The sequence below is a fragment of the Tachysurus vachellii genome, chromosome 6 (genome assembly GCF_030014155.1).
Source record: "Tachysurus vachellii isolate PV-2020 chromosome 6, HZAU_Pvac_v1, whole genome shotgun sequence".
NCBI classification, from domain to species: domain Eukaryota; kingdom Metazoa; phylum Chordata; class Actinopteri; order Siluriformes; family Bagridae; genus Tachysurus; species Tachysurus vachellii.
The window spans coordinates 21,121,389-21,145,189 of NC_083465.1; the positions used below are offsets into that span (position 1 = coordinate 21,121,389).

Below are 23,801 nucleotides of genomic sequence, written 5' to 3' on the forward strand. Positions count from 1 at the left end.
ATATACTATATAACCCAAACTCTGTCTCACATATACTATATAACCCAAACTCTGTCTCACATATACTATATAACCCAAACTCTGACTCACATATACTATATAACCCAAACTCTGTCTCACATATACTATATAACCCAAACTCTGACTCACATATACTATATAACCCAAACTCTGACTCACATATACTATATAACCCAAACTCTGTCTCACATATACTATATAACCCAAACTCTGTCTCACATATACTATATAACCCAAACTCTGTCTCACATATACTATATAACCCAAACTCTGTCTCACATATACTATATAACCCAAACTCTGTCTCACATATACTATATAACCCAAACTCTGACTCACATATACACATGTACATTTTTTCCCCAAAAAAACCAAACAAACAAAAAAAAACACTTTTTCCATCAATGCAAATTGAAAAGTATTTATAACTTCCTGTATACGTTATTATAAATACTTTTATAGTTGTTGTTGATTTACAGTTACTGACTCTTTCGACACTCTTAACGCTCTTGACACAAGAGCGGAAGTTTGGGAACATATGCAAATAAGGCTGTATGTAAGCGCCAATCGTATAGTTGCTGGGACGTCACGTGGTTTAGGAATTCCCCCTTATCAGAGTCCGGGGCTTTCCAGCTTCGATGGCTGCTACGAGCTACAGAGTTCATTCACATTAAGACTGAGTCCATAACCAGCTCAGACTGTAAGGATGACAGAATGATCCCTTCTTCAGCATAACAGAGATTTCTAACTTTATTTGTTTTATTTTTTTCCCTTGAAAAGTAAAGACAGCAGCTACTAATCTGTGATCTGATACAGGTGAGTGTCCTTGTGCCTATAATAAACTATTGTTTTGGTTTATATATGAACTCTTATTAAGTGCAATACTTATTGTGTAGAGAAAACTGCACTGATACCTGGACTCATGGTGCCATTTGAAATAGTCTTGTGTAAAATTGGCACAGTGATGCATAATAACATGCTTTTATAATTCAATTAGCATTAATAATTAATTAATGAACTGGTTAACAATTATTCATTGTTTTTATTAATTGATTAATTAGTTACCTAATTGATGATGCATGGATTATTAATTAATGCTAAGTAATACTCAGTAATTCCTACTGCTTGCATTGTATACTGCCATACATAGAAAACACTGTGTCTGAACATGTCCACTTATTCTTCGTACCCTAGTAGATAGGATTTGTGACCAGCCAACTGTATGCAGACCTATATATTTACCTGATGCTGCTTCTGTGGAAAATAGTGTCTGTCAGTGAACAGACACGTCATTTAATGTGCATTTTAAACCTTTGAGTCTATTCGTTTTGTACATAAAAAGGAGAGCATAATGTTATTAAACAGTTCAAGTCAAGCTGCACTGGTAGGTGTGGGGCAGCTGGAAATTCCCTGACAATGTCTGTGAACTTCTTGGACTTAACCACCAGGTCCTTTTTGACTTATTTGTGGGGAAGAGGGGGAATAACATCCACAGGAAACAATAAGTGTGTAAAACATTTTTGTGTGAATTTCCCTCAGCTCATTTGTGGATTTGCACGGCGGTTCTCAGCATGGCCGGAGCTCTGAGGTACAGACCATGTTTAATGACTTTAATCAGATTTACACTTTTATACTTTTACACATCATTTGAATAGACGGGTACCAAACATCTGAGAGCACTAGTAAAAAGTGTTTATTATGCATTCTTTTCTACCTTCATGCATTATTCATTACAAATGATACAATCAGCAACAACTAGAGGAAAAAGTATAGTCTCAGATCGATTGGTGTGAATTTTAGGCTTCTGTAGTTTTTCACTATGTTTTCCTTTTACTTTAATGCCACTGTGCCTTTTGACGTGGCATAAACTTGTGTAGTACAATCTGATGATCCATGTTAGGTCAAGTCCATTGAAGTGTTGTCTAAAAAAATGTTCACACTTAAATGGAAGGGAAACTCTAGTCTAGTTAATATGGTCAATATCACAGATTTGCATACCTTTTAAGTAGTGCGATTCTCGCTCTAATATGATAATAATTTGATGGACAAAAATATTCTAAGGTCAAAGATATTTCAATTGTAGTCTCAGACCTTTCGACACCACTAGAAACAGCAAATGGCGTCAGTTAGAAATTCGGTGTCAGTTTGGTCATTTCGACTAACATGCATATTGCAACAATCTGGCAGGAGTCCTACAAACAGTGACCAGCGATTGTGTAGATTGTTCTAGAAATCTTATCTCCTTCATAACTAAAGTGTATATTATCGACAGAAAGAATTTAGCAGTTGCATAAACAAGCATATGTGTGTACATTGTGTATTTATGTGTTTAATAAATTATATTATAGAGGTAGTGCAACAGTGTTGTATGCAGATGTTTTGCATGTTAAACTAAACTGGTTGCTTTGGATTTATACATAACCAAGGAGTAAATAACTAAGATACATGGCTTGAAGTGTGTACAAATATACCTAGTATTTTCATCAAAATGCTAGTCTGTAAGCATCTTCCCATCATAACCATTATACCCATTATCCCTGGGTATAAGTAGATTTTTGCACCATCATAACTGCACATGATTAATTCAGTGATTAGAAACTTCTGGTCTTCCGGCTCACCTGTTTTCTGTGCAAATGGGTCATACTGATACTTAATTCCCAGAATCCTCTCTGTTGTGGTTATTGATATCGGAAGGTGCAGCTTGCATAAGTCCAACTTCCTGTGGCAAAAAAAAAACTAGAAAATGACATATTTGTACTTGTAAGATAGATGTCCATCTAAAGGGTTACTTTTGAATGGTTGTTAACATACAGTAATGTTTTTTTTTTTAGTTTTTTTGCACACAGACAATCGTCTTATAGAACTAGAACCTCGAACTAGAACCTCCTCAGTTTTAGTTTTTAAAAGTGTATCTAATCCTTTATTTAAGGTGCAGTTTAAACATAGCTTCTTTGTAAATATATGACATGAAATCTTATGTTACAAGACACCATTCCGTTATGAAGTATGTTAAAAACAATACGCAGTTTGGGGATTTGGGACTGCACACAACTGAAGAGAAAAGAATTGGGGGCAATTCCCTTGTCAAGACTAGAGAGTCTGTACTCAAATAATATGAATTGGAAGTTGACTAATTCTGCAACACTAATTCTTTGAATGAGAGATGTTAATTTTAATAAGTACCACCTCACTGGATTTTTTTTCTCTTCCTGTTAAAAGAGTCATCATCACCATGTTTTGCTTCAGCACTTTAGATCAAACCAAAAGCCCCAATAGGGAAATTTAGGGAAATAAAGTTTAGTGATTTTTGGGAATGTAAAAGTCACTGGTGTATATAAAGTAATTCTAGATTAGTGTGATAATTTTTACACAAACAAATGCCCCAAAACCACCCAAATGTCCAAAAATGTTAAACCATAAAACACTGTAGAGATTTATACTCCATCCTCAATGTACACTGTATGTGAATTTTGATTATTCATCAGGTTTGGACAAAAACAACCCTTATGTTCTGTAGGCATCTTCTAATCTGGATTTATTTCTGGCAGGTAAACACTCAGTTGTAGGGTTTAACATTTAACAACCAAGGACAGGACCCCAGACACATATCTATAATCTTTTTTCTGATTGTTTTTTCTCTATTTGAAACTCCCTCCACTCATTTTCACTTTTTTCATTAAACCTGGCAAAATTAACTGCGTTTGATCTCATTTCCCATACAGATTCATAGTGTGTAAGAAAAATCCTTTTGTAGTCATGTAGTCATCTAACACTTCACTGCTTTTAATAAGGGTTTATTTTTACCCGAGCAGAACAGAACAGAAATTTCAAGCAATGACGTTTATAATTATTACAACAACTAATATACAACATAACATTATAACAAGCACACTGGCAAATCAGCCTAGATTTTGTAAAATGTTCACTGTATTAGTCACACAAAAGCAGGCCAGTTTTACAAAAACCTTCTCGATCTGGAAACACCAAGCTGACCAAGCTGTGCTTCAGCCGTGTGTAAATGAGTCTCAGCTTCTGACATCAGAGGCAGCACTGAGCTGGTATTCTCGGGGCTTTCCTCTATGTTTATTCACTGCCATACTTCCTGGAAGTAACGCATGCACACAAGGGTGGGAGGGTGAAGAGAGAGAGAGAGAGAGAGAGAGAGAGCAAGAGAGAGAGAAAGCTGAGAGACTCAGGGAGAAAAACACAACTGCATACGCATTTCTGCCTTTTAGAAAGTGAAACCAACCTCATCCTAGGCCTTGCTAAACTAGACGACCTTTCTCCATTTTGTTCATCTGCTACATTAAATGGGGAAGGCCTTAATCTCAGTTTTTGTTAGATAAATTGGGTTAGTCAGATGGGGAAACGCAGGAGGGAATTTAGAGGAACAGTCAGAGCAGTGTGTAAAAGACTCGAGCAGTATTCTCTGAATCACAGGCATGACTGATCAAGGTTCTTTCTGAGCTCTAGGGAGATTTTGTGCTCTAAATCTATTGTCTGGTTAACACACGACTCTGCTTCTCTTACATTACAGCATGGACGAAAGTCAGTACAACATGAAAATGTTTGACAGCAACGAGGTAAGGCTTTTTATTTTGTCACTCACTTTTACTGTGCTTGCTTGTACTGTTTTACCAAAGGCTAGTGTTACTCTGAATATGGCTGGCTCGACGTAGCATGACTGACTGGATTTCAGATCTAAACTGTCTGAGCCAATTTCTTACTTTAAAATGTCCAGATAAGCAACTAAACGGACAGAATGGTGATTAAAAGATGCCTTTTAATGCTTAAATACTAGTGATTCAATCATGGCTATAAAAAAGACAGATGAATAATTGATCAGTTCATTTATTGAATAAATACTGATGTTGAACTTAAGCATAAAAATTACAGTTCTCTGTCCAGCTGTCTTTAAATGCTTTGTTTTTTATTGTCGACTCTTCAGCTTTTTTTTTATTGTTGACTCTTTGGCTAAATCACTTACACAAACGCAAATAGTCTGCTGCAACACAAGATCAGCTCCAGAAGCCGTGCTTTTTCATATGAGAAAACTAGCATCGCTGAACTACAACAACTTATTTTTCCAACACGTTTATCATCTTTGCTGCTGTATTTTACTTGATTTGATCCACTGAAATGACAACTACAAACCTAAACAAATCCCCACCTTCTATTGCTTACTGTATATGAGACAAAGCAACTGAACCGCAAATCATCACAACATCCCACACCAGCTAAGAGACGTTTGTGATTGTCTGAGCTGGTGGCTTCCAACATTATCAAGCACTGAACACGCTTTAGCCACAGTAACACTGGCCTATGGTTCGCTTTATATTTCTATTAAAAAACACTTCATGTTTTTAAAACCAAGCCTGTAATTTTCACAGTTTGTGATGGACGTCTCCTATCACCAGTTAATGCCCACGTTTGAGATAAAAAATGAACCCTTTATTCCAGAAACAGGTGAGTAATCCGACACAGAACATTTTGAGGCACATGTTGTATGTACGTGTATTTGGAGATTCTGTAAATGACCAGAAATGATCACTCAGTGGTGATGACACAGTCGTTCTTTGTTTCAGCTCATGGACCTTACTTGCAGATAATTGAGGAGCCTAAACAAGTAAGCAGACATTCCTTAAAATGAGTAAAGAGCTTTAGCTGTGTAATGAAGTTATTATTGCAGAAGGATAATGTGATTGTAGGCAACATGGCTCAAGACATTTATATGTATATATGGATAGATAGATATACTGTACACACACATACACACATACACACACATACATACACGCATACATACACACATGCATACATACACACACACACACACACATACATACATACATACATACATACACATACATACAGTACATACATACACACACGTACATACATACATACACATACATACATACATACATACATACACACACACATACATACATACACATATATTAAATAATTTCAAATATAATAATAAAAGAAGAAATATATTAATTATATATTAAATTTTATATATATATATATATATATATATATATATATATATAATCTTTTTTATATTTTTTTTATTAATCAATCAATATATTCAATATTTACTGTACAAACATTTAAATAATAGTGCTTATATTATCACAGAATTTTTTTTTCATAATAAATGTATTAATATGTTCATTTATTTCTAGAAAATGAATTGTAAGACAGTAAACCACGTGGCATAATGTGTCTTACATTATGTGTCTTGTGATTGTATGGCAATGTTCAAGGGAAATTCCCATGATTTCTTATTTTGACTCCTGAGGATCATCTTTAATCATAATGTGCAGCTTGACTCTTGTAACTTGTAACACTGTGTGTGTGCTTGTGTGTGCTTGTGTGTGCTTGTGTGTGCGTGCGTGCATGTGTGTGCGTGTCTGTGCGTGCGTGCGTGCGTGTGCGTGTGTGTGCGTGTGTGTGCGTGTGTGTACGTGTGCAGAGAGGCTTCCGGTTTCGTTACGAGTGTGAGGGTCCATCTCATGGGGGTTTACCAGGTGCTTCCAGTGAGAGGAACAGGAGGACGTATCCCACTGTTAAGGTGACAAACTCTACACAAACACACACGTATGAGACGTTTCGTTAATATCCTGTTATTTCAGTAGAATAAAATTATATTAAAATAATTGACTAACAACAATAATACTGGTAATACTAATAATAATCGGTGCATTGTATTGTTTAATCAGTTGTGTAACTACGTGGGTGTTGCGCGCGTCGAGGTGCAGCTCGTCACACACACCGATCCCCCTCGTGTCCACGCACACAGCCTCGTTGGAAAGCAGTGTAATGATAACGGAACCTGCAGCATAGATGTGGGTCCCAGCGACCTCACAGCACAGTAAGTGTGCACTTAGGAAGAAAACTCTTTTGATGTCCAGATTCATTGTTTAAATCAGAATAAAATGTCCATTTAATCAAAATGTTTTGATTAGATATTGGTGTATCCTTATTTTCAGGTTCAGCAATTTGGGTATACTTCATGTCACTAAAAGAGGAGTGGTGGAAGTTCTGACAAAGAGACTAAAGAAAGAGAAAAAGAGAGCGAAGCAACCTGGATACCATTTTAGCGGTGAGATACGGCTCTTTTGTGTGTACGAGCAGGGCGAGATCACACAGATGTGGACTTGACTCATATTCTTCCTCTTTGCTCTGTCTTACTCTGTCACTCTCTTAAATAGCATAGCAAAAATCTAGTAGTATTTCTGTGTCATTTATTTGTACTGCAAAATATCAGTTGCAAAATGTGAGGAATCCTTATTGAGTGATTATTTCTAATGCTAACAAACAGTAAGCAAGTCATCATTAACAAAGCCAAGTCAGGATGGTCAGGAAAACAAGGTTCATAACAATAAATAGATATTTTTCCCTTCAGATGTGCATTTATGAGAACGTAGCACATTAGCATGAATCTATGTATGAAAGACCCCAAGGAGTAAATTTATAGACCTCCTGGTTTTTATAATTAAAGCCAGGCTCACACTGAGAGATTTTAGTCATCCAAAGATTGGATTCTAAAAGTTTTAGATTCTAGGATTTTCAAAATTTGTCTCAGATGACCAAATCATGGCCAAAATCGCACAGTGTGAGCCAAGCTTAAGTCAAATGTAGTTTTCATGACGTTTATCGACTTTCACGTCTTTACATATTAAAATCATGAAGAACTTGAAGGGTTTGTGTTGTTATTTAATGTATCTGAACCTCCCTGATTCATAGCAAGATTTTTGAGATTAGAAATCAAAGTGAAATCTCTTTATTTTGAATGGCACAGAGACAGAAGAGCAGGCTATTGTCCGAGAAGCCAAAGAGCTGGGCAAGAACATGGACCTAAACATAGTGAGGTTAAAGTTCACCGCTTACCTTAAGGACAGCAACGGAGGATTCACCAGAGCGTTGAAACCGGTCGTCTCCAACCCCATCTACGACAGCAGTAGGTTTTTGTCTTTTCAACATACTCTTAGTTGTTGTCAGATGGTGTCGGTGTTTAAAGACTCAACTTCTTTCCAGAATCTCCCAACGCATCCAATCTCAAGATCTCACGCATGGATAAGACTTGTGGCTCGGTGATTGGAGGGGATGAGATCTTCCTGCTGTGCGACAAAGTTCAAAAAGGTACAAGCACTTTTTCTCTAGACTGGTGCATAATGACATCATTTCTGTAAAAGGCTGATTGTGACAGATGTGTTCCTGCTTCTAGATGATATTGAGATTCGTTTCTACGAGGAGGAGGATGAGGGGGGCTGGGAAGCGTACGGAGATTTCTCTCCAACTGATGTACACAAACAGGTGCGTTAATGAAAGGATTATTTTTTTATTTTGTAGTTCGGAAATCATCTTGATTGCACATAGACTTCACATACTCATCAATTAGCCGTGTTTTTTTGTGATTAAGATGGATTTTAGGTGTTTTTTTTTAAACATCCTGGTGGAAAGTACAGTGTTATTTATCTAGTGGCTGAACGTTATCACTTATACGGTGCGGCTCCGCCCTCTTCCAGTATGCCATAGTCTTTAGGACGCCACCCTATCACAAAGAGATCTCACGACCCGTCACTGTCTTTCTTCAACTCAAGAGAAAGAAGGGTGGAGACTGCAGCGAGCCCAAACAGTTTACTTACTTCCCACAATATCAAGGTCAGTCTAAAAATCTGCTAAACCCATCTATTTTATACACCCTGCCTCACGCAGACTGTTTGTTTTATATTAAGAATATTCACGTGTGATATTTTGTCCTCAGATAAAGAGGAGGTTATGCGGAAAAAGATGAAGAATCTTCCTCAGCAGTATGACAACTGGCGGGGGCCGCACGGTGGAGCAGGAGGTCTGGGCAGAGGAGCTGGGGGCTTCGGCGGTCCTGGAGGCGGTGGTGGAGGAGGAGGAGGAATATACGGAGGTATGATCTCATTATATTATGATATCAACTTAAAAAAAATTGTAACATTGAACAAAAGGACATTGAAAAAAAGAAAAATCTCATTTACAAACACAGAATAATTACAGTTCTCGATCATCACATAATCACCAGGTGACTTTTTAGCTTTCGACATAACAGACTTAAAGAAACTGATATAAATTCCTTAGCTAATCTTTTCCTATGTTACTCAGTAAAAGAGGCACTAAATTTTCTGTCAGTAACTAAAGCGAGAGTGTGTAGACAAAAGCAGACATCTTTTCCTTCTCCCTTTCTGGTAAATGTAAGAGTTTTTATTTTAATTGAGGATATGTATTTTTAACAGCTCATGATGCAAAAAAGAGTGACAGAAACAGATTATTTGTGTAAATGAGGATGTAGCGAATGTTTCATCCGCTCAAAATATGACAAGACAAGCCGTACTGTAACGGCTTAGATGACTGAACCGCACCGCGATTGCTTTTTGGAAATTTGAAAACAAATCCATTTACCAAGAGTTCACAATGAAACATACCTATTTCATTTCAGCAGGATTTTCGTTTAGTCCTTTGGATACGATCACCCACTACGGTGGCAGCTGTAGTGGATTTGCAGGAGGCACACTAATGACAGAATCTGCTCTACAGCCAGAAAAGGCCCAGGAACGCCAACAGCAACAACAACAGCATGAGACGCCCACCAGCTTAACAGCAAAGCAGCAGCTCTTTCAGATCGGTGAGCATCGGATCAGTAGCTCTAATCTTTGTTACCTAGTGAAAAATTCCCTCCTGTGAACAAAGTTTTAAAGCTTTAAGGCTGCGTTTGCTCTAACCGGCATCACTTCACGCTGTTTTCAGCCTCGGCTCTACAGAAGCAGTCCACCGCAGCAGCCACGCACAGTGCTAAGGCTCTGCTGAACTACTGCTGCACAGGGGATGTACGCTACCTCTTGGCCATGCAGAGACAACTCTGTGGAGTGCAGGACGAGAACGGAGACACGTGAGTCTATTTAGTCTTTTTTTTTGTACACACTGGTGGTTCCCTGAAAAACCTTTGAATCATTTAGTCATTAAAAAGCGTTTTTTTTAGCTCATAATATTTTAATCTTCTGTATGCGTATGTTTTTTTTTTTCTTCTTTTTTTTTAATGTAATGCGCACATGATTATCAGATAAACCCTGACCAGTTTCTAATGTTTCCATGTTGTGGTGTTTTCCAGGCCCTTACATTTGGCCATTATCCACCAGCAGCCCGCAGTGGCCAACAAGCTTATTCAGACCGTCATAAACACTCCACAATTCAAATTCATCAACAAGTTCAACCACCTCAGCCAGGTAATTACCAATTACTCTTAGCTTCTCAGTTCACTTTTCTGCCAACAAGCTTCAGAATGATGAAGAGGACAATCCGATTGTTTCTCCGTATTTCTTTGTACTGTGTATGTGACCTTTAAACGACCTTGAATGAAAGTTCACAGAGATAATATAGCAACGTATTTGTCGACGGTCTACATGCTAAATATGGTTCGGTTGCTGGTTGGTCATTTAAATAGCCTCTGTCTGTGAAAGTAGAGGGAGGAAGTGTTTTATATCATTAGACAGCATAAAGAGGAATTCGGGGGGGGGAATGAGACTAAAATTTGTCACAAGAGACAAAAACTATTTAATCCTAAAATTTTATTAAAGTTTAGAGGGACTTTATAGCATATTGAATTCATACCTCATTGTGACTTCCTCCCATCCAGACCCCCCTGCATTTGGCTGTGATCACCCAGCAGCCCAAGTTGGTGGAGATCTTGTTAAAAGTAGGTGCCGACCCTGCCTTACTGGACAGGGACGGACGGACGGCGGTGCATCTGGCCGCTCATTCCGGAGACGAAGTCATCCTCAGAGTGCTGATTAACATGCTAGGAGAGCGCCATTCTCACCTGCTGAACACTGCTGACTTCTCGGGTAAGGATCCAGCATTTCATTTAGGATTATTCCAACATGAGGTCCATGGCTTCATCCATTGGGAATAACTAAAGAGGCCATTTTTATAAAGGTGCAAAACAAAGCCTGAGGAGAAACTGAGTTATCATGGTTTTCTTATGAAGTCATGTGCCACAGGCTTACGTTCCTCTTTGTAAACCTAAATGTTAATAGTTTACAAATATTACATATTTTTGGAGCTTCAGATGCGCTCCATTGCCTAGAGGTGATAACTTAGGATAGTAGATGTACCATTATATTTCACATTATAGATCTATGTGATATTGATTTTCTTATCATTAGCATCTCATGTAGCTACACTTGGCGTTCTAATACTCCACAATGCTCTGTTATCTCTTGGCTGAATTTCTGGCCTTTTTCTTTTACACTCAGGTTTATACCCACTGCATCTGGCTGTGAGAAAAGGAGGCGAACGTTGTCTGCGTGTGCTGGTGGAGGCTGGTGCCAAGATCAACATGCCTGAACAGAAGAGCGGTTGCACAGCACTACACCTGGCTGTTAAGGAGAATCTTTTCAAAGTGACCTGCATTCTCATCACTGAGGTATTTGTGAAATTAGAACCTTGTAACCAGGGGCATTTCTAGGATTTCATCTTTAGGGGCTTTAGCCCTAAGTGAGAATTTAAAACAAGAAGAGTTTTATATTATATATTATATGACTACATAGTAAGCCAAAAGTTATGGTATTACTTAAAATGGCAAAAGTGGACACCAAAATTTTATGCATGATGTAATGATGACAGTCTTGAATCAAATCAGTTCATGTATGTGTGCATTCTCTACAAACAGTGTGTCCAATGAATGCAGTCATTAATAAAAAATATGTACAAGACAAAGTAAAAACATTATAACCGTCTTTGCCGCTTTCCGCCGATTAACGTTATAAATAAATGCCTCCAGCTCTGACTGACGTGCACGCTGCGCATGCCTGTGCTTCTCCATTCAAATAAAGCAGACAGCTGATGACGCACTTTTGAAAGCGTAAAAGCAAAGTAAAAAAATTCGCTCTTGGATCAAACTGATAAATAATTTTCTTTCCCATCGACGACATGTCCTGCATTTTAACGTAATTTTTATTTTTTTATTTTTGAAAGTAAAAATTATACTTATAGTTTTAGGGTGGCTGAGATCACAGACAGGGGATCTGGAGCCACCCTAAAAAAGGTCTAGAACCGCCCCTGATTGTAACGATGAAGAATCATAAGTGGTGCTAAAGTCATAAGTAGACAAAACTATTCAACAGAAGTGGTGCAATAGTCTAACAGACTAAACATAACAGTCTGATGTCACCTTATTGTCTGGACACTGCGAGTTCAAACCTGGGTGATATCAGTGTGAAATTAGCTTGGAGTATAGCTTAACTTTCTGATATTACATGAACAGCAGTGTTGTGGAAGCACATGTTATAGACCTCACACTTCCAGATGAGGTCTAGCTGTGAGCTAGCTTTGCTAGCTGTGAAAAAAAAAAAAAAAACCTAGTACTGTAGCAACAATCAACAAAGCTCTTGGTAGTTATTGTATGATAGGAGAAAATTAGCTAGCAGTTGGAATTGGCCAATGGAAAACTTAAATATCCCAGAATATATACTGCAAGTTATATCATGAGCATAGATCAAGTTTATCATGAAGTGATTTGTCAGGATTCATGGCTCTCTGAATTTCTTGCAGCTGAAGGCTGACATTAACGCATGTACCTTTGGAGGAAACACTCCACTGCACTTGGCTGCCAGTCTTGGCTCTCCACCCCTCTGCTCCATGCTCGTAGCAGCAGGTAAACTAAAACATATTCATCCCAGACTTTGCTCACTGGTGAATCAAAGAGAGGTTAGTTTGCCTAGGTTGTCTATAATGAACTCTTCTCTCTTCAGGCGCAGATAAACAACTGGAGAATGACGAGCCACTCTTCTGTAGCTCCTCGTCTTCTGATGAGGAAGACCAGGATGTGAGGAGAGACAGCGTAGAAGGACTAGACGAACAGGTCTTAGAAATGCACATACAAGATATGTCGATATCATCAGAGAGAAGGCGAATCAACCCACGCAAGAGACCAGCAGTTGGACATACTCCTTTTGACCTGGCTAACTGTCAGAAGGTGAGATATGCAGAGTGCAGAGTTACTGTGACTGTGTAATCCAGTGTTGTCAAATACTCACACACCGCTCTCTTATACAGGTTAGAGATCTGTTGGATAGTCCAAAGCCGAGTCACATTTTACCCAAAAAGACAAAAAAGAGCACTGAAGATGGTAAGCGATGTTCCACCTTTCTGTATTAAAGGTCTGGTGCACGATGTTTGAAAGCCAATGTTGACATTTGAAATCACCAAAACAAACACGCCTCTAACCCAAATGGGTATCATCCCTGTTTTGATAGCTCCGCCCACACATACATACGTAACCCAGGCAACTATTATGGCAGAACCTGTTGGGGCAGCTGGCAGAGGGGATATTTTTATCAACAATCAACTCAATGAGTAATACTATGGTAATACAAATGTGTTTTTATAGTACTGTGTGTTGTACCGCGAAAGTTTTAGCTCCGTCAATGTTTCAATCGCTTTCTGAAAATGTTACACATGCGCACTAAACACTCTCTCATATTGACAAGACACGCCACTTTCTGCTCATTAGCTACACGTTTGTTTTGTTTGTCAGCCCGACTCAGTTTTCTGAAGCATTTCTCAAACAACTTGCACCCGACCTGTAAAACCTTTTTAATAGCAGGCATTCTAAAATATCAAACTATATTAACTGAACCGTTGTGCAGTGAACCAACCTCTGGACACCGAAACAGTCAGTAAGCTGTGTGGAATCCTCAACAAATGCGAAGTGTCATGGAAAGAGCTGGCAGAGAAGCTAGGAATGCTTACCCTGGCAAAACTGTTCCAAGACAGCCCGTCACCTTGCCAGACGCTTCTAGAAAACTACCAGGTGAGACACAGTTTGTAACACGTCAGACAAGAGGTGACCTTTCAGAGAGGAAAAGAATTCCTACTTTTTTCTACAGTTTATCACTTAACACTATTAGATGATATTAGATTGTGTGTGTATATGTTGCTTACTATCCCCCATGTGTGTATGTGACTACAGTTAAGCGGTGGTCCGTTAGAGGGGCTGGTGGATGCACTGCAGAGTCTCGGGCTGACGGACGGGGCCCAATTTCTGAGAAACAGGCAGCCCAGTGAGGACAAGCAAAGCACAGGTATGACACTTTCTTACCATCAACAATCAGACTAGGATATTAGATCATGTTCCACAACCAAAGCAGACATTTCTTCTTACTTCTGTATGATAATTTATAGCTGCTGCAGGACTTACACTGCATGTTCCCTCTTCTCCTAGACACAAAGGTGGACAGTGGCTTTGTCAGTCAGGAGGTGGACACTCCAGTTGTGGCAAATGACTGAGCAGCGCAGTTCCATGAAACAAACTGATTTTGTTTGATGCTTTATCATCAACCTGTTGGAAACTTGTCCTCAGCTTGTCACGGTGAGAAACTGACAACCTGGATTTACACACAGATCTCTTAGTATTGAGAGAGACTCAGAAGAGGAATGACTGGTGCTCAACTCGCCGTCTGTAACATATTCGCAGTTTGTGGAAGTTATAAAAATGAAGATACTTAGATATTACCCATCTTCAGTATCACGGATGTAATTTTGCAGTTACCCTGGTATCCTAGATTGCAATTACGATCTTCTTTCTATATTCTAATGTGTATGTCTATATGTGTGTCAGATTCACAAGCATTTTTCTCTTTGCCGAAGCTTTGATTTTAGTTCATTACTAATACTGTGTATTTATGAGGTATGTTTTTCAGCTTTATACCTGTGCAATAGAGCTATGCTTGATTGTGTTTTTGACACATGGCACATCTAAGTGTTTGCTTTCATGTCATCATTGAAATAAATATATTTAAAAAATCTTTACCTGTAGTCTGTTGTTCCTGTTGTCAATGATTTCCTCCGACTGTTGAAAAACATACAGGTTGCCAGATTGGCTATGCTAAATGAGGTGGACTGGCATCCCATCTGGGCATAATTCTCTCTCCTATTGCCCCTGGAAAGGCTCTTTATCCTCAACAACCCTGAGCTACTGAAGGCAAATAAATGTTTACTGTTATTTGGGATGTCAGTCTTTAAATCATTACCCTTTTTACCAGTTAGGGGGACGTGGTAGCTTAGTGGTTGAGGCGTTAGACTACAGGTCGGAAGGTCGTGAGTTTTAATCCCAGGTCCACCATGCTGCCACTGTTGGGTCCCTGAGCAAGGCCCTTAAATCTCTATTTTATAAAACGGGATAAGAAATGTAAGTTGCTCTGTATAAGGGCATCTAGCAAATGCAGTATAAACAAATACATTTCTTTATTGCCATGGGTTTAATTTAAAATGAGTCAGTACACTAATCGCTTTCAGATGTTTTCCCTCAAAGCAGGTGCAAATTCCATTTTTTGGTCTCTAACCCTAACTCGAAGTTCATTCATTCATTCATTCATCTTCTACCGCTTATCCAAACTACCTCGGGTCACGGGGAGCCTGTGCCTATCTCAGGCGTCATTGGGCATCAAGGCAGGATACACTCTGGATGGAGTGCCAACCCATCGCAGGGCACACACACACATACACACACACTCTCATTCACACACTACGGACAATTTTCCAGAGATGCCAATCAACCTACCATGCATGTCTTTGGACCGGGGAAGGAAACCGGAGTACCCGGAGGAAACCCCCGAGGCACGGGGAGAACATGCAAACTCCACACACACAAGGCGGAGTCGGGAATCGAACCCCCAACCCTGGAGGTGTGAGGCGAACGTGCTAACCACTAAGCCACCGTGCTTCCCTTGACTTAAATCTTAAATATATTTTTTACAGTAACTGATAGAGAAATTAGGATGTTACCAGCAATTGAGCCATCAGTGTCCAAATATTTGTAGAGCCAGGATTCTGGAGGTGTGAGGCGAATGTGCTAACCACTAAGCCACCGTGCCCCCCAACTTAAAACTTAATATTTGGAAATTTCAAATATAATACTATGGGTGTATTTTATATATATATGCCTCAAAAACATCCAAACAATAGAGCATAACGGTTTTATTATTGAGCATCTGAAACATAATACAGTGTGTAAAATTACAAGCAAACACTGAACTAACATAAAAAGTTACAGTATTAAAACATACAGTAGACCACTGTGGTGCCACTGAACTGCTCAGTGCTCACTGTAAAAACACTGGAAAACTTGTCAAAGTCAAAACATTTGATCTTAAACACATACTCAGCAAGACATGAATTAGAAATCTCCACAGTATATAAATAGATCTCATGTCATTCATTAAAGCCTGAACAAACATTACCCAAAGTGCATTGGGGCATCATGAATTAAGTGCTATAGATTGTGATTTAGGTCTTAAGTCAGCCTTAATACAGACTGGTGACAAATGAAAGGAAAGATTTTGGTGTGTTGGGCCACAATGACCTGCCAAAACAGCTTCAGTGTAACCTGGGACACGTTCTGTGTACTGGAGAGATCATTATGTTTCTAAACGATATTACAGATGTGTAACACGTCGCTCTGGATTATTACTGCACATAGGAGTTCATCTGGGTTAAGATCTGGTAAGCATGAAGGTCATAGTAAACAATTTACAACCTTTTCATCCTCAACATAGCATTCAGTGTGCTCCTGTGCCCTGCGGATAGGGGCGGTGTCAAGACCACTCCATAAGGATAGATAGGAATGATTCATCAGAGAATAAAAGTAAAATATAGAATGATTTGAACTCACTTTTTTGCCTGCAGCCTATAGGTGTAAACAAACCTTGCATGCAAAATGCCTAGAGCCTTAGAAAGTTAACATTTTGGACTAACGATTGGAAGGTTGGGAGTTTAATTCGCAGGACCTTCAAGTTACCACTGAATTGATCCAGATTCACTGTTATTTTCCTTTAATTTGTCAGCAGTCTGTATGCTTGTTTTCATATTGTACAGTAGCTCTAACAGTCATTATAGCTCTTTGTGACCTACCTGGTAACATTTTTGTTTTGTTTTGTTTTGTTTTACAATATATCGGATTCTTTAGTTCCTGCTATGAAGAAAATACATGATTAAGAAACACTTCACAGACATTCATTCACATTAGTGTCTGCCTCAATACGTGTGCTATTATTCCTTTAAACTCGACATAAATAATTGTTTTCCAATACAGCTGAGGTAATACAGGTTATCTGTCCTCCACTGCCCCCTTGTTGCAGCAAAAAAGTGGCATCACTGCGGTATTTGAAAACAGGAGCCTGAGAAAAAAACGTCTTTGCCACACAATAAGGTCATCAGTAGAAACATGTTCTTTTTTTTTTTTTTGTCTAATCTGTGTTTATCAGACATCCACATTCACAGTCAGTATACACAATACATACACAATCCTCACAAACACTAATTGCTGGTGTTACCTGTATGTCTACACAACACTCCTACCTCAAATCCTGGGGTTCTCAAACATTTCTTTAACTGTCAATAAAATATGTGAAGTCTCTCAGGACAGATTTATTTTACAAACATAATCCAGCATAATATATGTGGGATATTTATTTATGGTGACTACTTTTTAATTTCTGTCGACAGCAGAGGATTTATTACATTTCAATTTTTATTTTTATTTATTTATTTATTTGTTTTAAATAATGGTGACCTGTTTGTTTTTAAGTTTATGTGGTTCCACAAAACAAAACAAAACAAAACAAAACAAAACAAAACAAAACAAAACAAAACAAAACAAAACAAAACAAAACAAAAAACAAAACAAAACAAAACAAAACAAAACAAAACAAAACAAAACAAAACAAAACAAAAGACAATTTACAAACCCCCATGCTATACCTTACGGACACCTGGGATTCCCAGACCCCATTTTGAGAATGGCTCAAAATGATTAATTTTTGCTGTAGTGTGCTTCCAGGTAAAAAAAAAAACACACACACACACACACACACACAAACAAAAAACATACAATACATACACTGGGAATGCAAAGAAAGAACTGATCATCTTTACATCACAAGCATGCTCAAAAGATGATTTCCAAAAATCTATACACGTACATTATCCTACGTAAAAATATGTTCAAGCAAGAAAAACAAACTTCTAGTAATAAAAAAAAAGTAAATTAGCTCTGTGATAATGCATGTGCTCCCATATAAGGTAGTGAAGATACTCTGCTTTTCGTCTCCAAAAAACGGGTTAGAAAAAGAATCTCCTTTGTGGTGGACACTCTTGTATGTTGTCTGAGCAAAAAAAATAATAAAAATCAAACAAAAGGATGCACAAAATAGCTTTAAGTAGTCTATGACCTCTATACACCATACAGGTTAAGCTAAGAGAAGTATAAAGCCAGGCTATAATGGTAATAAAGATAAAGGGAGGATGGCTATAGTCACACTCCTCTGCCTTCTGTAGGCCTGTTTTGCATTCACTGGCCACAACAACATGCTTTCATGAGGAAGTGAGGCCACTACTCATCCCCAGCTTTAAGCTTCACCTTTGATCACATCCTCCAGCACTGCTCGAGCCGAGTGCACGCCGTGTGCGGCCACTGCAGTGTAGTGAACAAACTGCCATTATTTTTCCTCATATCGATGCTCTATACTCAGGCCTTCAGTCTGGATCAGGAGCACCATAAAGCAGCTATCAAGTGCCCTGGATAGTGGACTCACTGTTTCACGGCTGGCTTGTGTCTCTGGCCCTCACTTTGACTGCTCTTCTTACTTCTGGAGCTGCAGCTGCTGGCACTGGCGTGGCTGGTGTCGTGTGCCAGCGTAGGGCTGGAGCTGGTGCGCTGCAGTGTGCCATCGGTAAACAAACGAGCCTCGAACGCTGTCAGATCCGACTCACCCATGCGAATCTTTGCTCTGAGTAGCATGGCGTACGTCCCATAGCGAGTTTTCTAAAAGACGAACAGACAGCTGTGATGAGAATTTAAACAATTTGAGATCTTCGTCATGAACTTAAACAACTAAAACTCACATAAGGCTTAAAGAATCAGACAAACATGACACGTGTGTCAAATGTAGATCATCTCACCAGCATACTTTAAGCTGCAGAACTGCTGCTCTAGTTCTATAAAGACTCATCCCAGGACTACCTGTACTGTATACTGTAATGATTTAGAATCCCACTGTTTGGCATCACCCAGAAGCAGAAGATGATGAGTTAAAGGAAAATGAAATCGCCTTCAGCAGGAAGCCTCACCTCAAACTCCAGGTACTCCTCCCTCTGCTTGGCCTCTTCTTGCTCCTTCCCTTTGGGCTTCCTCTCCTGTGGAAACGTGCGCAGCTCCAGCAGCTCAGTGGACACGAATCTGAAGCGCATTTCATGAGATTTTGCCTGCTCCTCCTAAACAGAGAGTTATCAGAGAATAAGGGAAAAATAACAGGTACACTTGCACACCCTAAAATTTCAATTTTCAAGAGCAACGACTAATATTAGCTCAATCAGCCTAAATACTCACCTATACACTGAAATCAGTGTAAAACAGACAGATTGATGATAATGTGTTTAATAAACTGTTTTATAATCTGATCAGTGGGTGATGATTTATTTTCTTTTCACAGCAGCTTTAACAAAGGTGCCGGCTGCCAGACACAGATTTTGATTAATGCCTTGTTTTTTGTTTCTATAGTCAAAAATTGCCAATAAAACAACTTAACTAGTAACTAGTAAATGTACTAACAATGTAATTACAAGCAAGTGGTCAATGTGCTGGATATATATACCAAAATCTGTGTCTGGCAGCCGGCACGTTTGTTAAAGCTGCTGTGAAAAGAAAAAAAAAAAAAAAAATATATATATATATATATATATATATATATATATATATATATATATATATATTATATATATATATTATGTAAATAAAAAAATTTAATTGTTGTAATGGTTATGTTTTTTGTGAGTAGGGATTTATTTAGCATTTTTGGAAGTCTCCAGTGTCTGTGCTCTAGTCATGAGTAAAACAGAAACGTCTTCAGGACACAAGACTTTGCAATAAACCTGGTAAAATTATTAGCTGCAACAAAAGAAAACAAAACGAATGCTGGTGAGGGAATGACTCTTTTTAGCTTCTATTAAATACGTGAGATCAAGAATTAGCTACAAGAGAATAAAATGTCCGGGGAGTCAATGCTAGATCAAATATTACTAGTGTTAATTAACTAATTCATTAACTAGTATTACTAGAGTGCTAACGTTAACTCTGTTTTATTATTCTCCTATAAAAGGATGCCACAGCTTTTTTATTCATTACTTACAAAATCTACTACTGTGAAATATTTGTGTATATTCTATAAAAAGGCAATTATAATCTTAATGTACATATATTTAGGAAGTAATTAAAAAATAGTATCAAGGTATCCAGCTGATCATTTGAAGCAGAATCATTTGCGGTGGAAATTCTTCTTAGTATTGATATATTGCTGAGAATGGTAACATTTGATAAAAAACACCAGGAAGGCTGAATAAAACATTAAAAGACGTTAACAGATTTGGGGAAACGATATACAATATACCTGGGACAGTTTGGTGGTGGAGCCTGGTAGAAGAGGACGGCTAAACTTCTTCTGTGAGCCGATGGCGGCTGGAAAGGGAGGGGCGGAGAACATGGCAGCTACCGTGTTGATGCGCGTGATCCAGGACTGCATCTGCTCCGCATTGCTGAGAGAGAAAAGAGAGCAGCTCACAAGGAATGAAGAAAAGATAAGGACTACATTGACTCCAGGGAGTGATGATAGATAGGTTTAGTTGTATTGTACTGCTTTATTTTAAGCGTTATAATAAATATGAACTGACATGAATGTAGCACAGCAGAATTCAAGTGTAAACGTGGTAAAGCACTTAACATGTTCGATTCGAGATCGATTTATTTGTACACGCTGCCCTTGGACCAGGCTGGATTTACTGAGAGCTGGACATGTTTTAATCAGTGATTTTTGGAGATGTGAGGTGTGATCCAGCATATTAAGAATAGCTATTGTTTCTCAGGGTCATTTGCACATGAAATGCATAACACACAGAAATAATAAGTGTTAATTACAGTGTGAAGGCTGGTAATGAGACCAAACATATATGATTTGACCAAGCAGGAATGATTTAGACCTACTGTACCGGTGCTAATTTTGCAAATGTGCATGACTTTTTGTTTGATGAAGTGCAATTATGTATCTAGAAAAGTTCAGAGGAACTTGTTCTGTATAAATCACACCATCACTGACACCCTTTCCATTAATGGACCCAGAGTAATGGTGTGAATCAGGGCGTGAGCTGGGGCAGACCTATAAATATGGACATTTCCTAATGCTGCACTACAAAGAGGTACGGAGGATTAAACACCAAAAATGAAGCAATTCTGTTAGCCAGGAACCTGAAACTATACAAGTGTATATTTCTGAGTGTGCATGACTACGTTTCAGTAGATTTATCTAGGCCAGACTCTCAGGCTGGAGAGAATCCGTTCCCTTGAGAGCCACATGACAGAACATCCATCTGGGTGGAGCTCTGTGACAAGGCAACTATGAGCTCTGCATTTAATCAACACCTAGAAGTCAGGGCACTGAGTGTGTACATATCTGTGTGTGTGTGTATGTCACTTGGGATGCCAGCAATAAGCTAACAATGTCTTTCCCAAAAACAGGAATACTCTTTATTTTCACAGTTCGCCATGTTACAGAGAAGCTGCAAAGCCCTCGATCTTGAAGACTCTTCTGTGTCAGTAATGCTATGTCCAAAGCACTGACACTGCAGGCTTCCATAAACGCTTACAGAATCTTTCACTATCAATAATTATACACAGTTTTTCCTGATTTATTTACATGGATATGATCGATCGCATAGTCAAACGTTAATATAAACCTGTGATTTGCCTCGAGGCTGCCATTATTGTCAGAGCTGCTGTTATAGAAAATGAATCAATACTTTCTGGCCGACTTGAATTAAGAATTCAACTGCTCTGCGGTAGAAATAACTTCAATATGCGCCATGGTTTCGATACCACCGATCTAAAGGAGAAATCGATCAGCATTTTACCTTCAGGATATTTTACAGTATATGTTCTGAAGCAATACGGGTTTCATCATGTTGGCACTCATATTAGTGTTTAAGAGAATAACTACACAGTAGACTGCTTAATAAACAAACAAACAAACAAACAAACAAATAACTAAATAAAAAAACTAATAAATAAATAAATAAATAAATAAATAAATAAATAAATAAATAAATAAATAAATAAATAAATAAAATAAAATCAAATAAAATAAAATAATGTCATTAAATTAAATAATAATAACATTAATTTCTGCACATATGGTGGAAGACTTACGGGGCCTGGAAGAGGAAGACCCTCCAGTCAGCAGTGCGCAGGTAAAACACGTTGGGTCTCTTGCTGTAGTCTGCTGCCTTCATCGCTAGAGAGTGGTGGATGGACACAGCGTTCTTCAGGTCCTCATCACACAGTTGCTTAGGAGTGCCATAGTCACTCTGAAAACCAATCAGAGAAAAGGGATGTGAACATTAGAACATTAACAACAGCAGAATACATTTCTGTATGGTTTCAGTGTCGATGCTTGGATATAAAAATACATAAACCTTGGCATGGCATTCTATTACTACTATTTAATCCCATTAAACAAATACCTTTTGCAAATAAAGGACCAGTCCTTTCAGGATGGCATAAAATGTCTTCCATCCTCTCTTACCTCGAGGCGCTGTGAAAATAAATTGGTATAGTTAAAAGAGAAAATGCATAAAATGATATTAATATATAACCACCTGCATTAATAAATAATCATGTGGTAACTAGGGTGAGGTAATTATATTACTTCATACAAGGAAAAAAAACATTCATTTTCCACAATATTAATAGGTCAGTGGTGCATGCATAGGAGGGAAGCCAGAGGAGGGAAACATACTCCTCTTGCCATCGGGGTCGGCGTGAACCTTGCGAACGAGGAAGCCTTTCTTGTAGACCTGAGCGTTGGACTGCTGAGCCAGAGACACTAGAGGTGTCCCAACACTAGTAATCCTCTTCAGAGTGTGGGACGCAGAGTCTGTCCTGCTGTCGGCCAACTCCGAAACAGACTTACGCACTTCCTCTTCATCACTATGTATAAACAAACAAACACACACACAAACACAGAAGGAATGTGATGAGGCTTTTCTTACTCTGAGTTTTAGAAAAATTAATCATCCAGCAAATTTCAATGATCAAATGCATGTGAATATTGGAGCTTATAAGACTCAGGGTGAAATAAAAGTACATAAATTGTGGGGTAATTCCTTTAAGACACTGCATAATCAAATGACCCTCAGATGGCAACATCTTTATTTATTGAGAATCAAAGTCTGCTGAATTGTTTGTCTGTTCAGAGACATAATTCATTTCAGTTCTCACATCTAAAATCAGATTGAAAACAAAATCTGCGCAACACAATTACTACACCAGCAATAATCTGCTTTCATTCAGGTGGAGCTGTGGGCCGACGATTTAACACAGCAATTAAAAAACGATTTTTTTTAAGAGCACACTCAGCATGTGGGCAGTGCAGTAGTGCAGTGTCGCGTCTCTCAAGCTCAAGTCTGCTCAAATCTCTCAGAGCCACACAGGCACACAGCATACAAAAACATGGCATAAATCTGTACATCGTTGTCTTTACATGCATGCCATTCAGACATGAATTAGAAATACAGAATCAAAATATGAATGCGGAGTTTGCATGTTCTCCCCGTGTCTCTGGGGTTTCCTCCGGGTACTCCGGTTTCCTCCCCCGGTCCAAAGACATGCATGGTAGGTTGATTGGCATCTCTGGAAAATT

General features: G+C 38.5%; 2 protein-coding genes across 4 annotated transcripts in view; one reads left to right on the forward strand and one right to left on the reverse strand.

The window, feature by feature from the left end:
- The first annotated feature begins 676 nt into the window (after positions 1 to 676).
- On the forward strand, positions 677 to 14,874 carry nfkb2 (nuclear factor of kappa light polypeptide gene enhancer in B-cells 2 (p49/p100)). 2 transcript variants are annotated; one of them, XM_060872859.1, is made up of 24 exons: positions 677 to 837; positions 1,561 to 1,609; positions 4,559 to 4,604; positions 5,412 to 5,487; positions 5,607 to 5,647; positions 6,503 to 6,601; positions 6,750 to 6,901; positions 7,020 to 7,132; positions 7,832 to 7,990; positions 8,068 to 8,172; positions 8,258 to 8,346; positions 8,559 to 8,694; positions 8,798 to 8,953; positions 9,500 to 9,685; positions 9,808 to 9,949; positions 10,169 to 10,283; positions 10,694 to 10,901; positions 11,313 to 11,482; positions 12,610 to 12,712; positions 12,810 to 13,033; positions 13,114 to 13,186; positions 13,707 to 13,870; positions 14,030 to 14,141; positions 14,282 to 14,874. In XM_060872859.1, exons 2-24 carry the CDS (start codon positions 1,593 to 1,595, stop codon positions 14,344 to 14,346), a joined length of 2,751 nt encoding a protein of 916 aa, XP_060728842.1. In that variant the 5' UTR covers positions 677 to 837; positions 1,561 to 1,592; the 3' UTR covers positions 14,347 to 14,874. The 2 variants fall into 2 exon arrangements, with proteins under 2 accessions (XP_060728842.1, XP_060728843.1); XM_060872860.1 differs by having other exon boundaries at positions 9,503 to 9,685.
- A 1,146-nt stretch (positions 14,875 to 16,020) lies between these two features.
- The window catches only part of psda (pleckstrin and Sec7 domain containing a), a 28,021-nt gene continuing 20,240 nt past the window's right edge, over positions 16,021 to 23,801 (reverse strand). For both annotated transcript variants that reach the window (XM_060872863.1, XM_060872865.1), the window contains exons 8-13: positions 22,899 to 23,089; positions 22,624 to 22,694; positions 22,310 to 22,467; positions 20,502 to 20,646; positions 19,186 to 19,329; positions 16,021 to 18,880 (exon numbers count right to left, since the gene is read on the reverse strand). In XM_060872863.1, coding sequence (XP_060728846.1) covers positions 18,647 to 18,880; positions 19,186 to 19,329; positions 20,502 to 20,646; positions 22,310 to 22,467; positions 22,624 to 22,694; positions 22,899 to 23,089 — 943 coding nt within the window. In that variant the 3' untranslated portion in view covers positions 16,021 to 18,646. The remainder of the gene's footprint in view (positions 18,881 to 19,185; positions 19,330 to 20,501; positions 20,647 to 22,309; positions 22,468 to 22,623; positions 22,695 to 22,898; positions 23,090 to 23,801) is intronic.

Excerpts from the sequence above, each read along its gene's own strand:
- nfkb2 (XM_060872859.1), top strand. Across the intron at positions 6,902-7,019 it reads CCCAGCGACCTCACAGCACA|GTTCAGCAATTTGGGTATAC; the intron begins GTAAGTGTGCAC and ends CCTTATTTTCAG. Across the intron at positions 7,133-7,831 it reads ACCTGGATACCATTTTAGCG|AGACAGAAGAGCAGGCTATT; the intron begins GTGAGATACGGC and ends TGAATGGCACAG.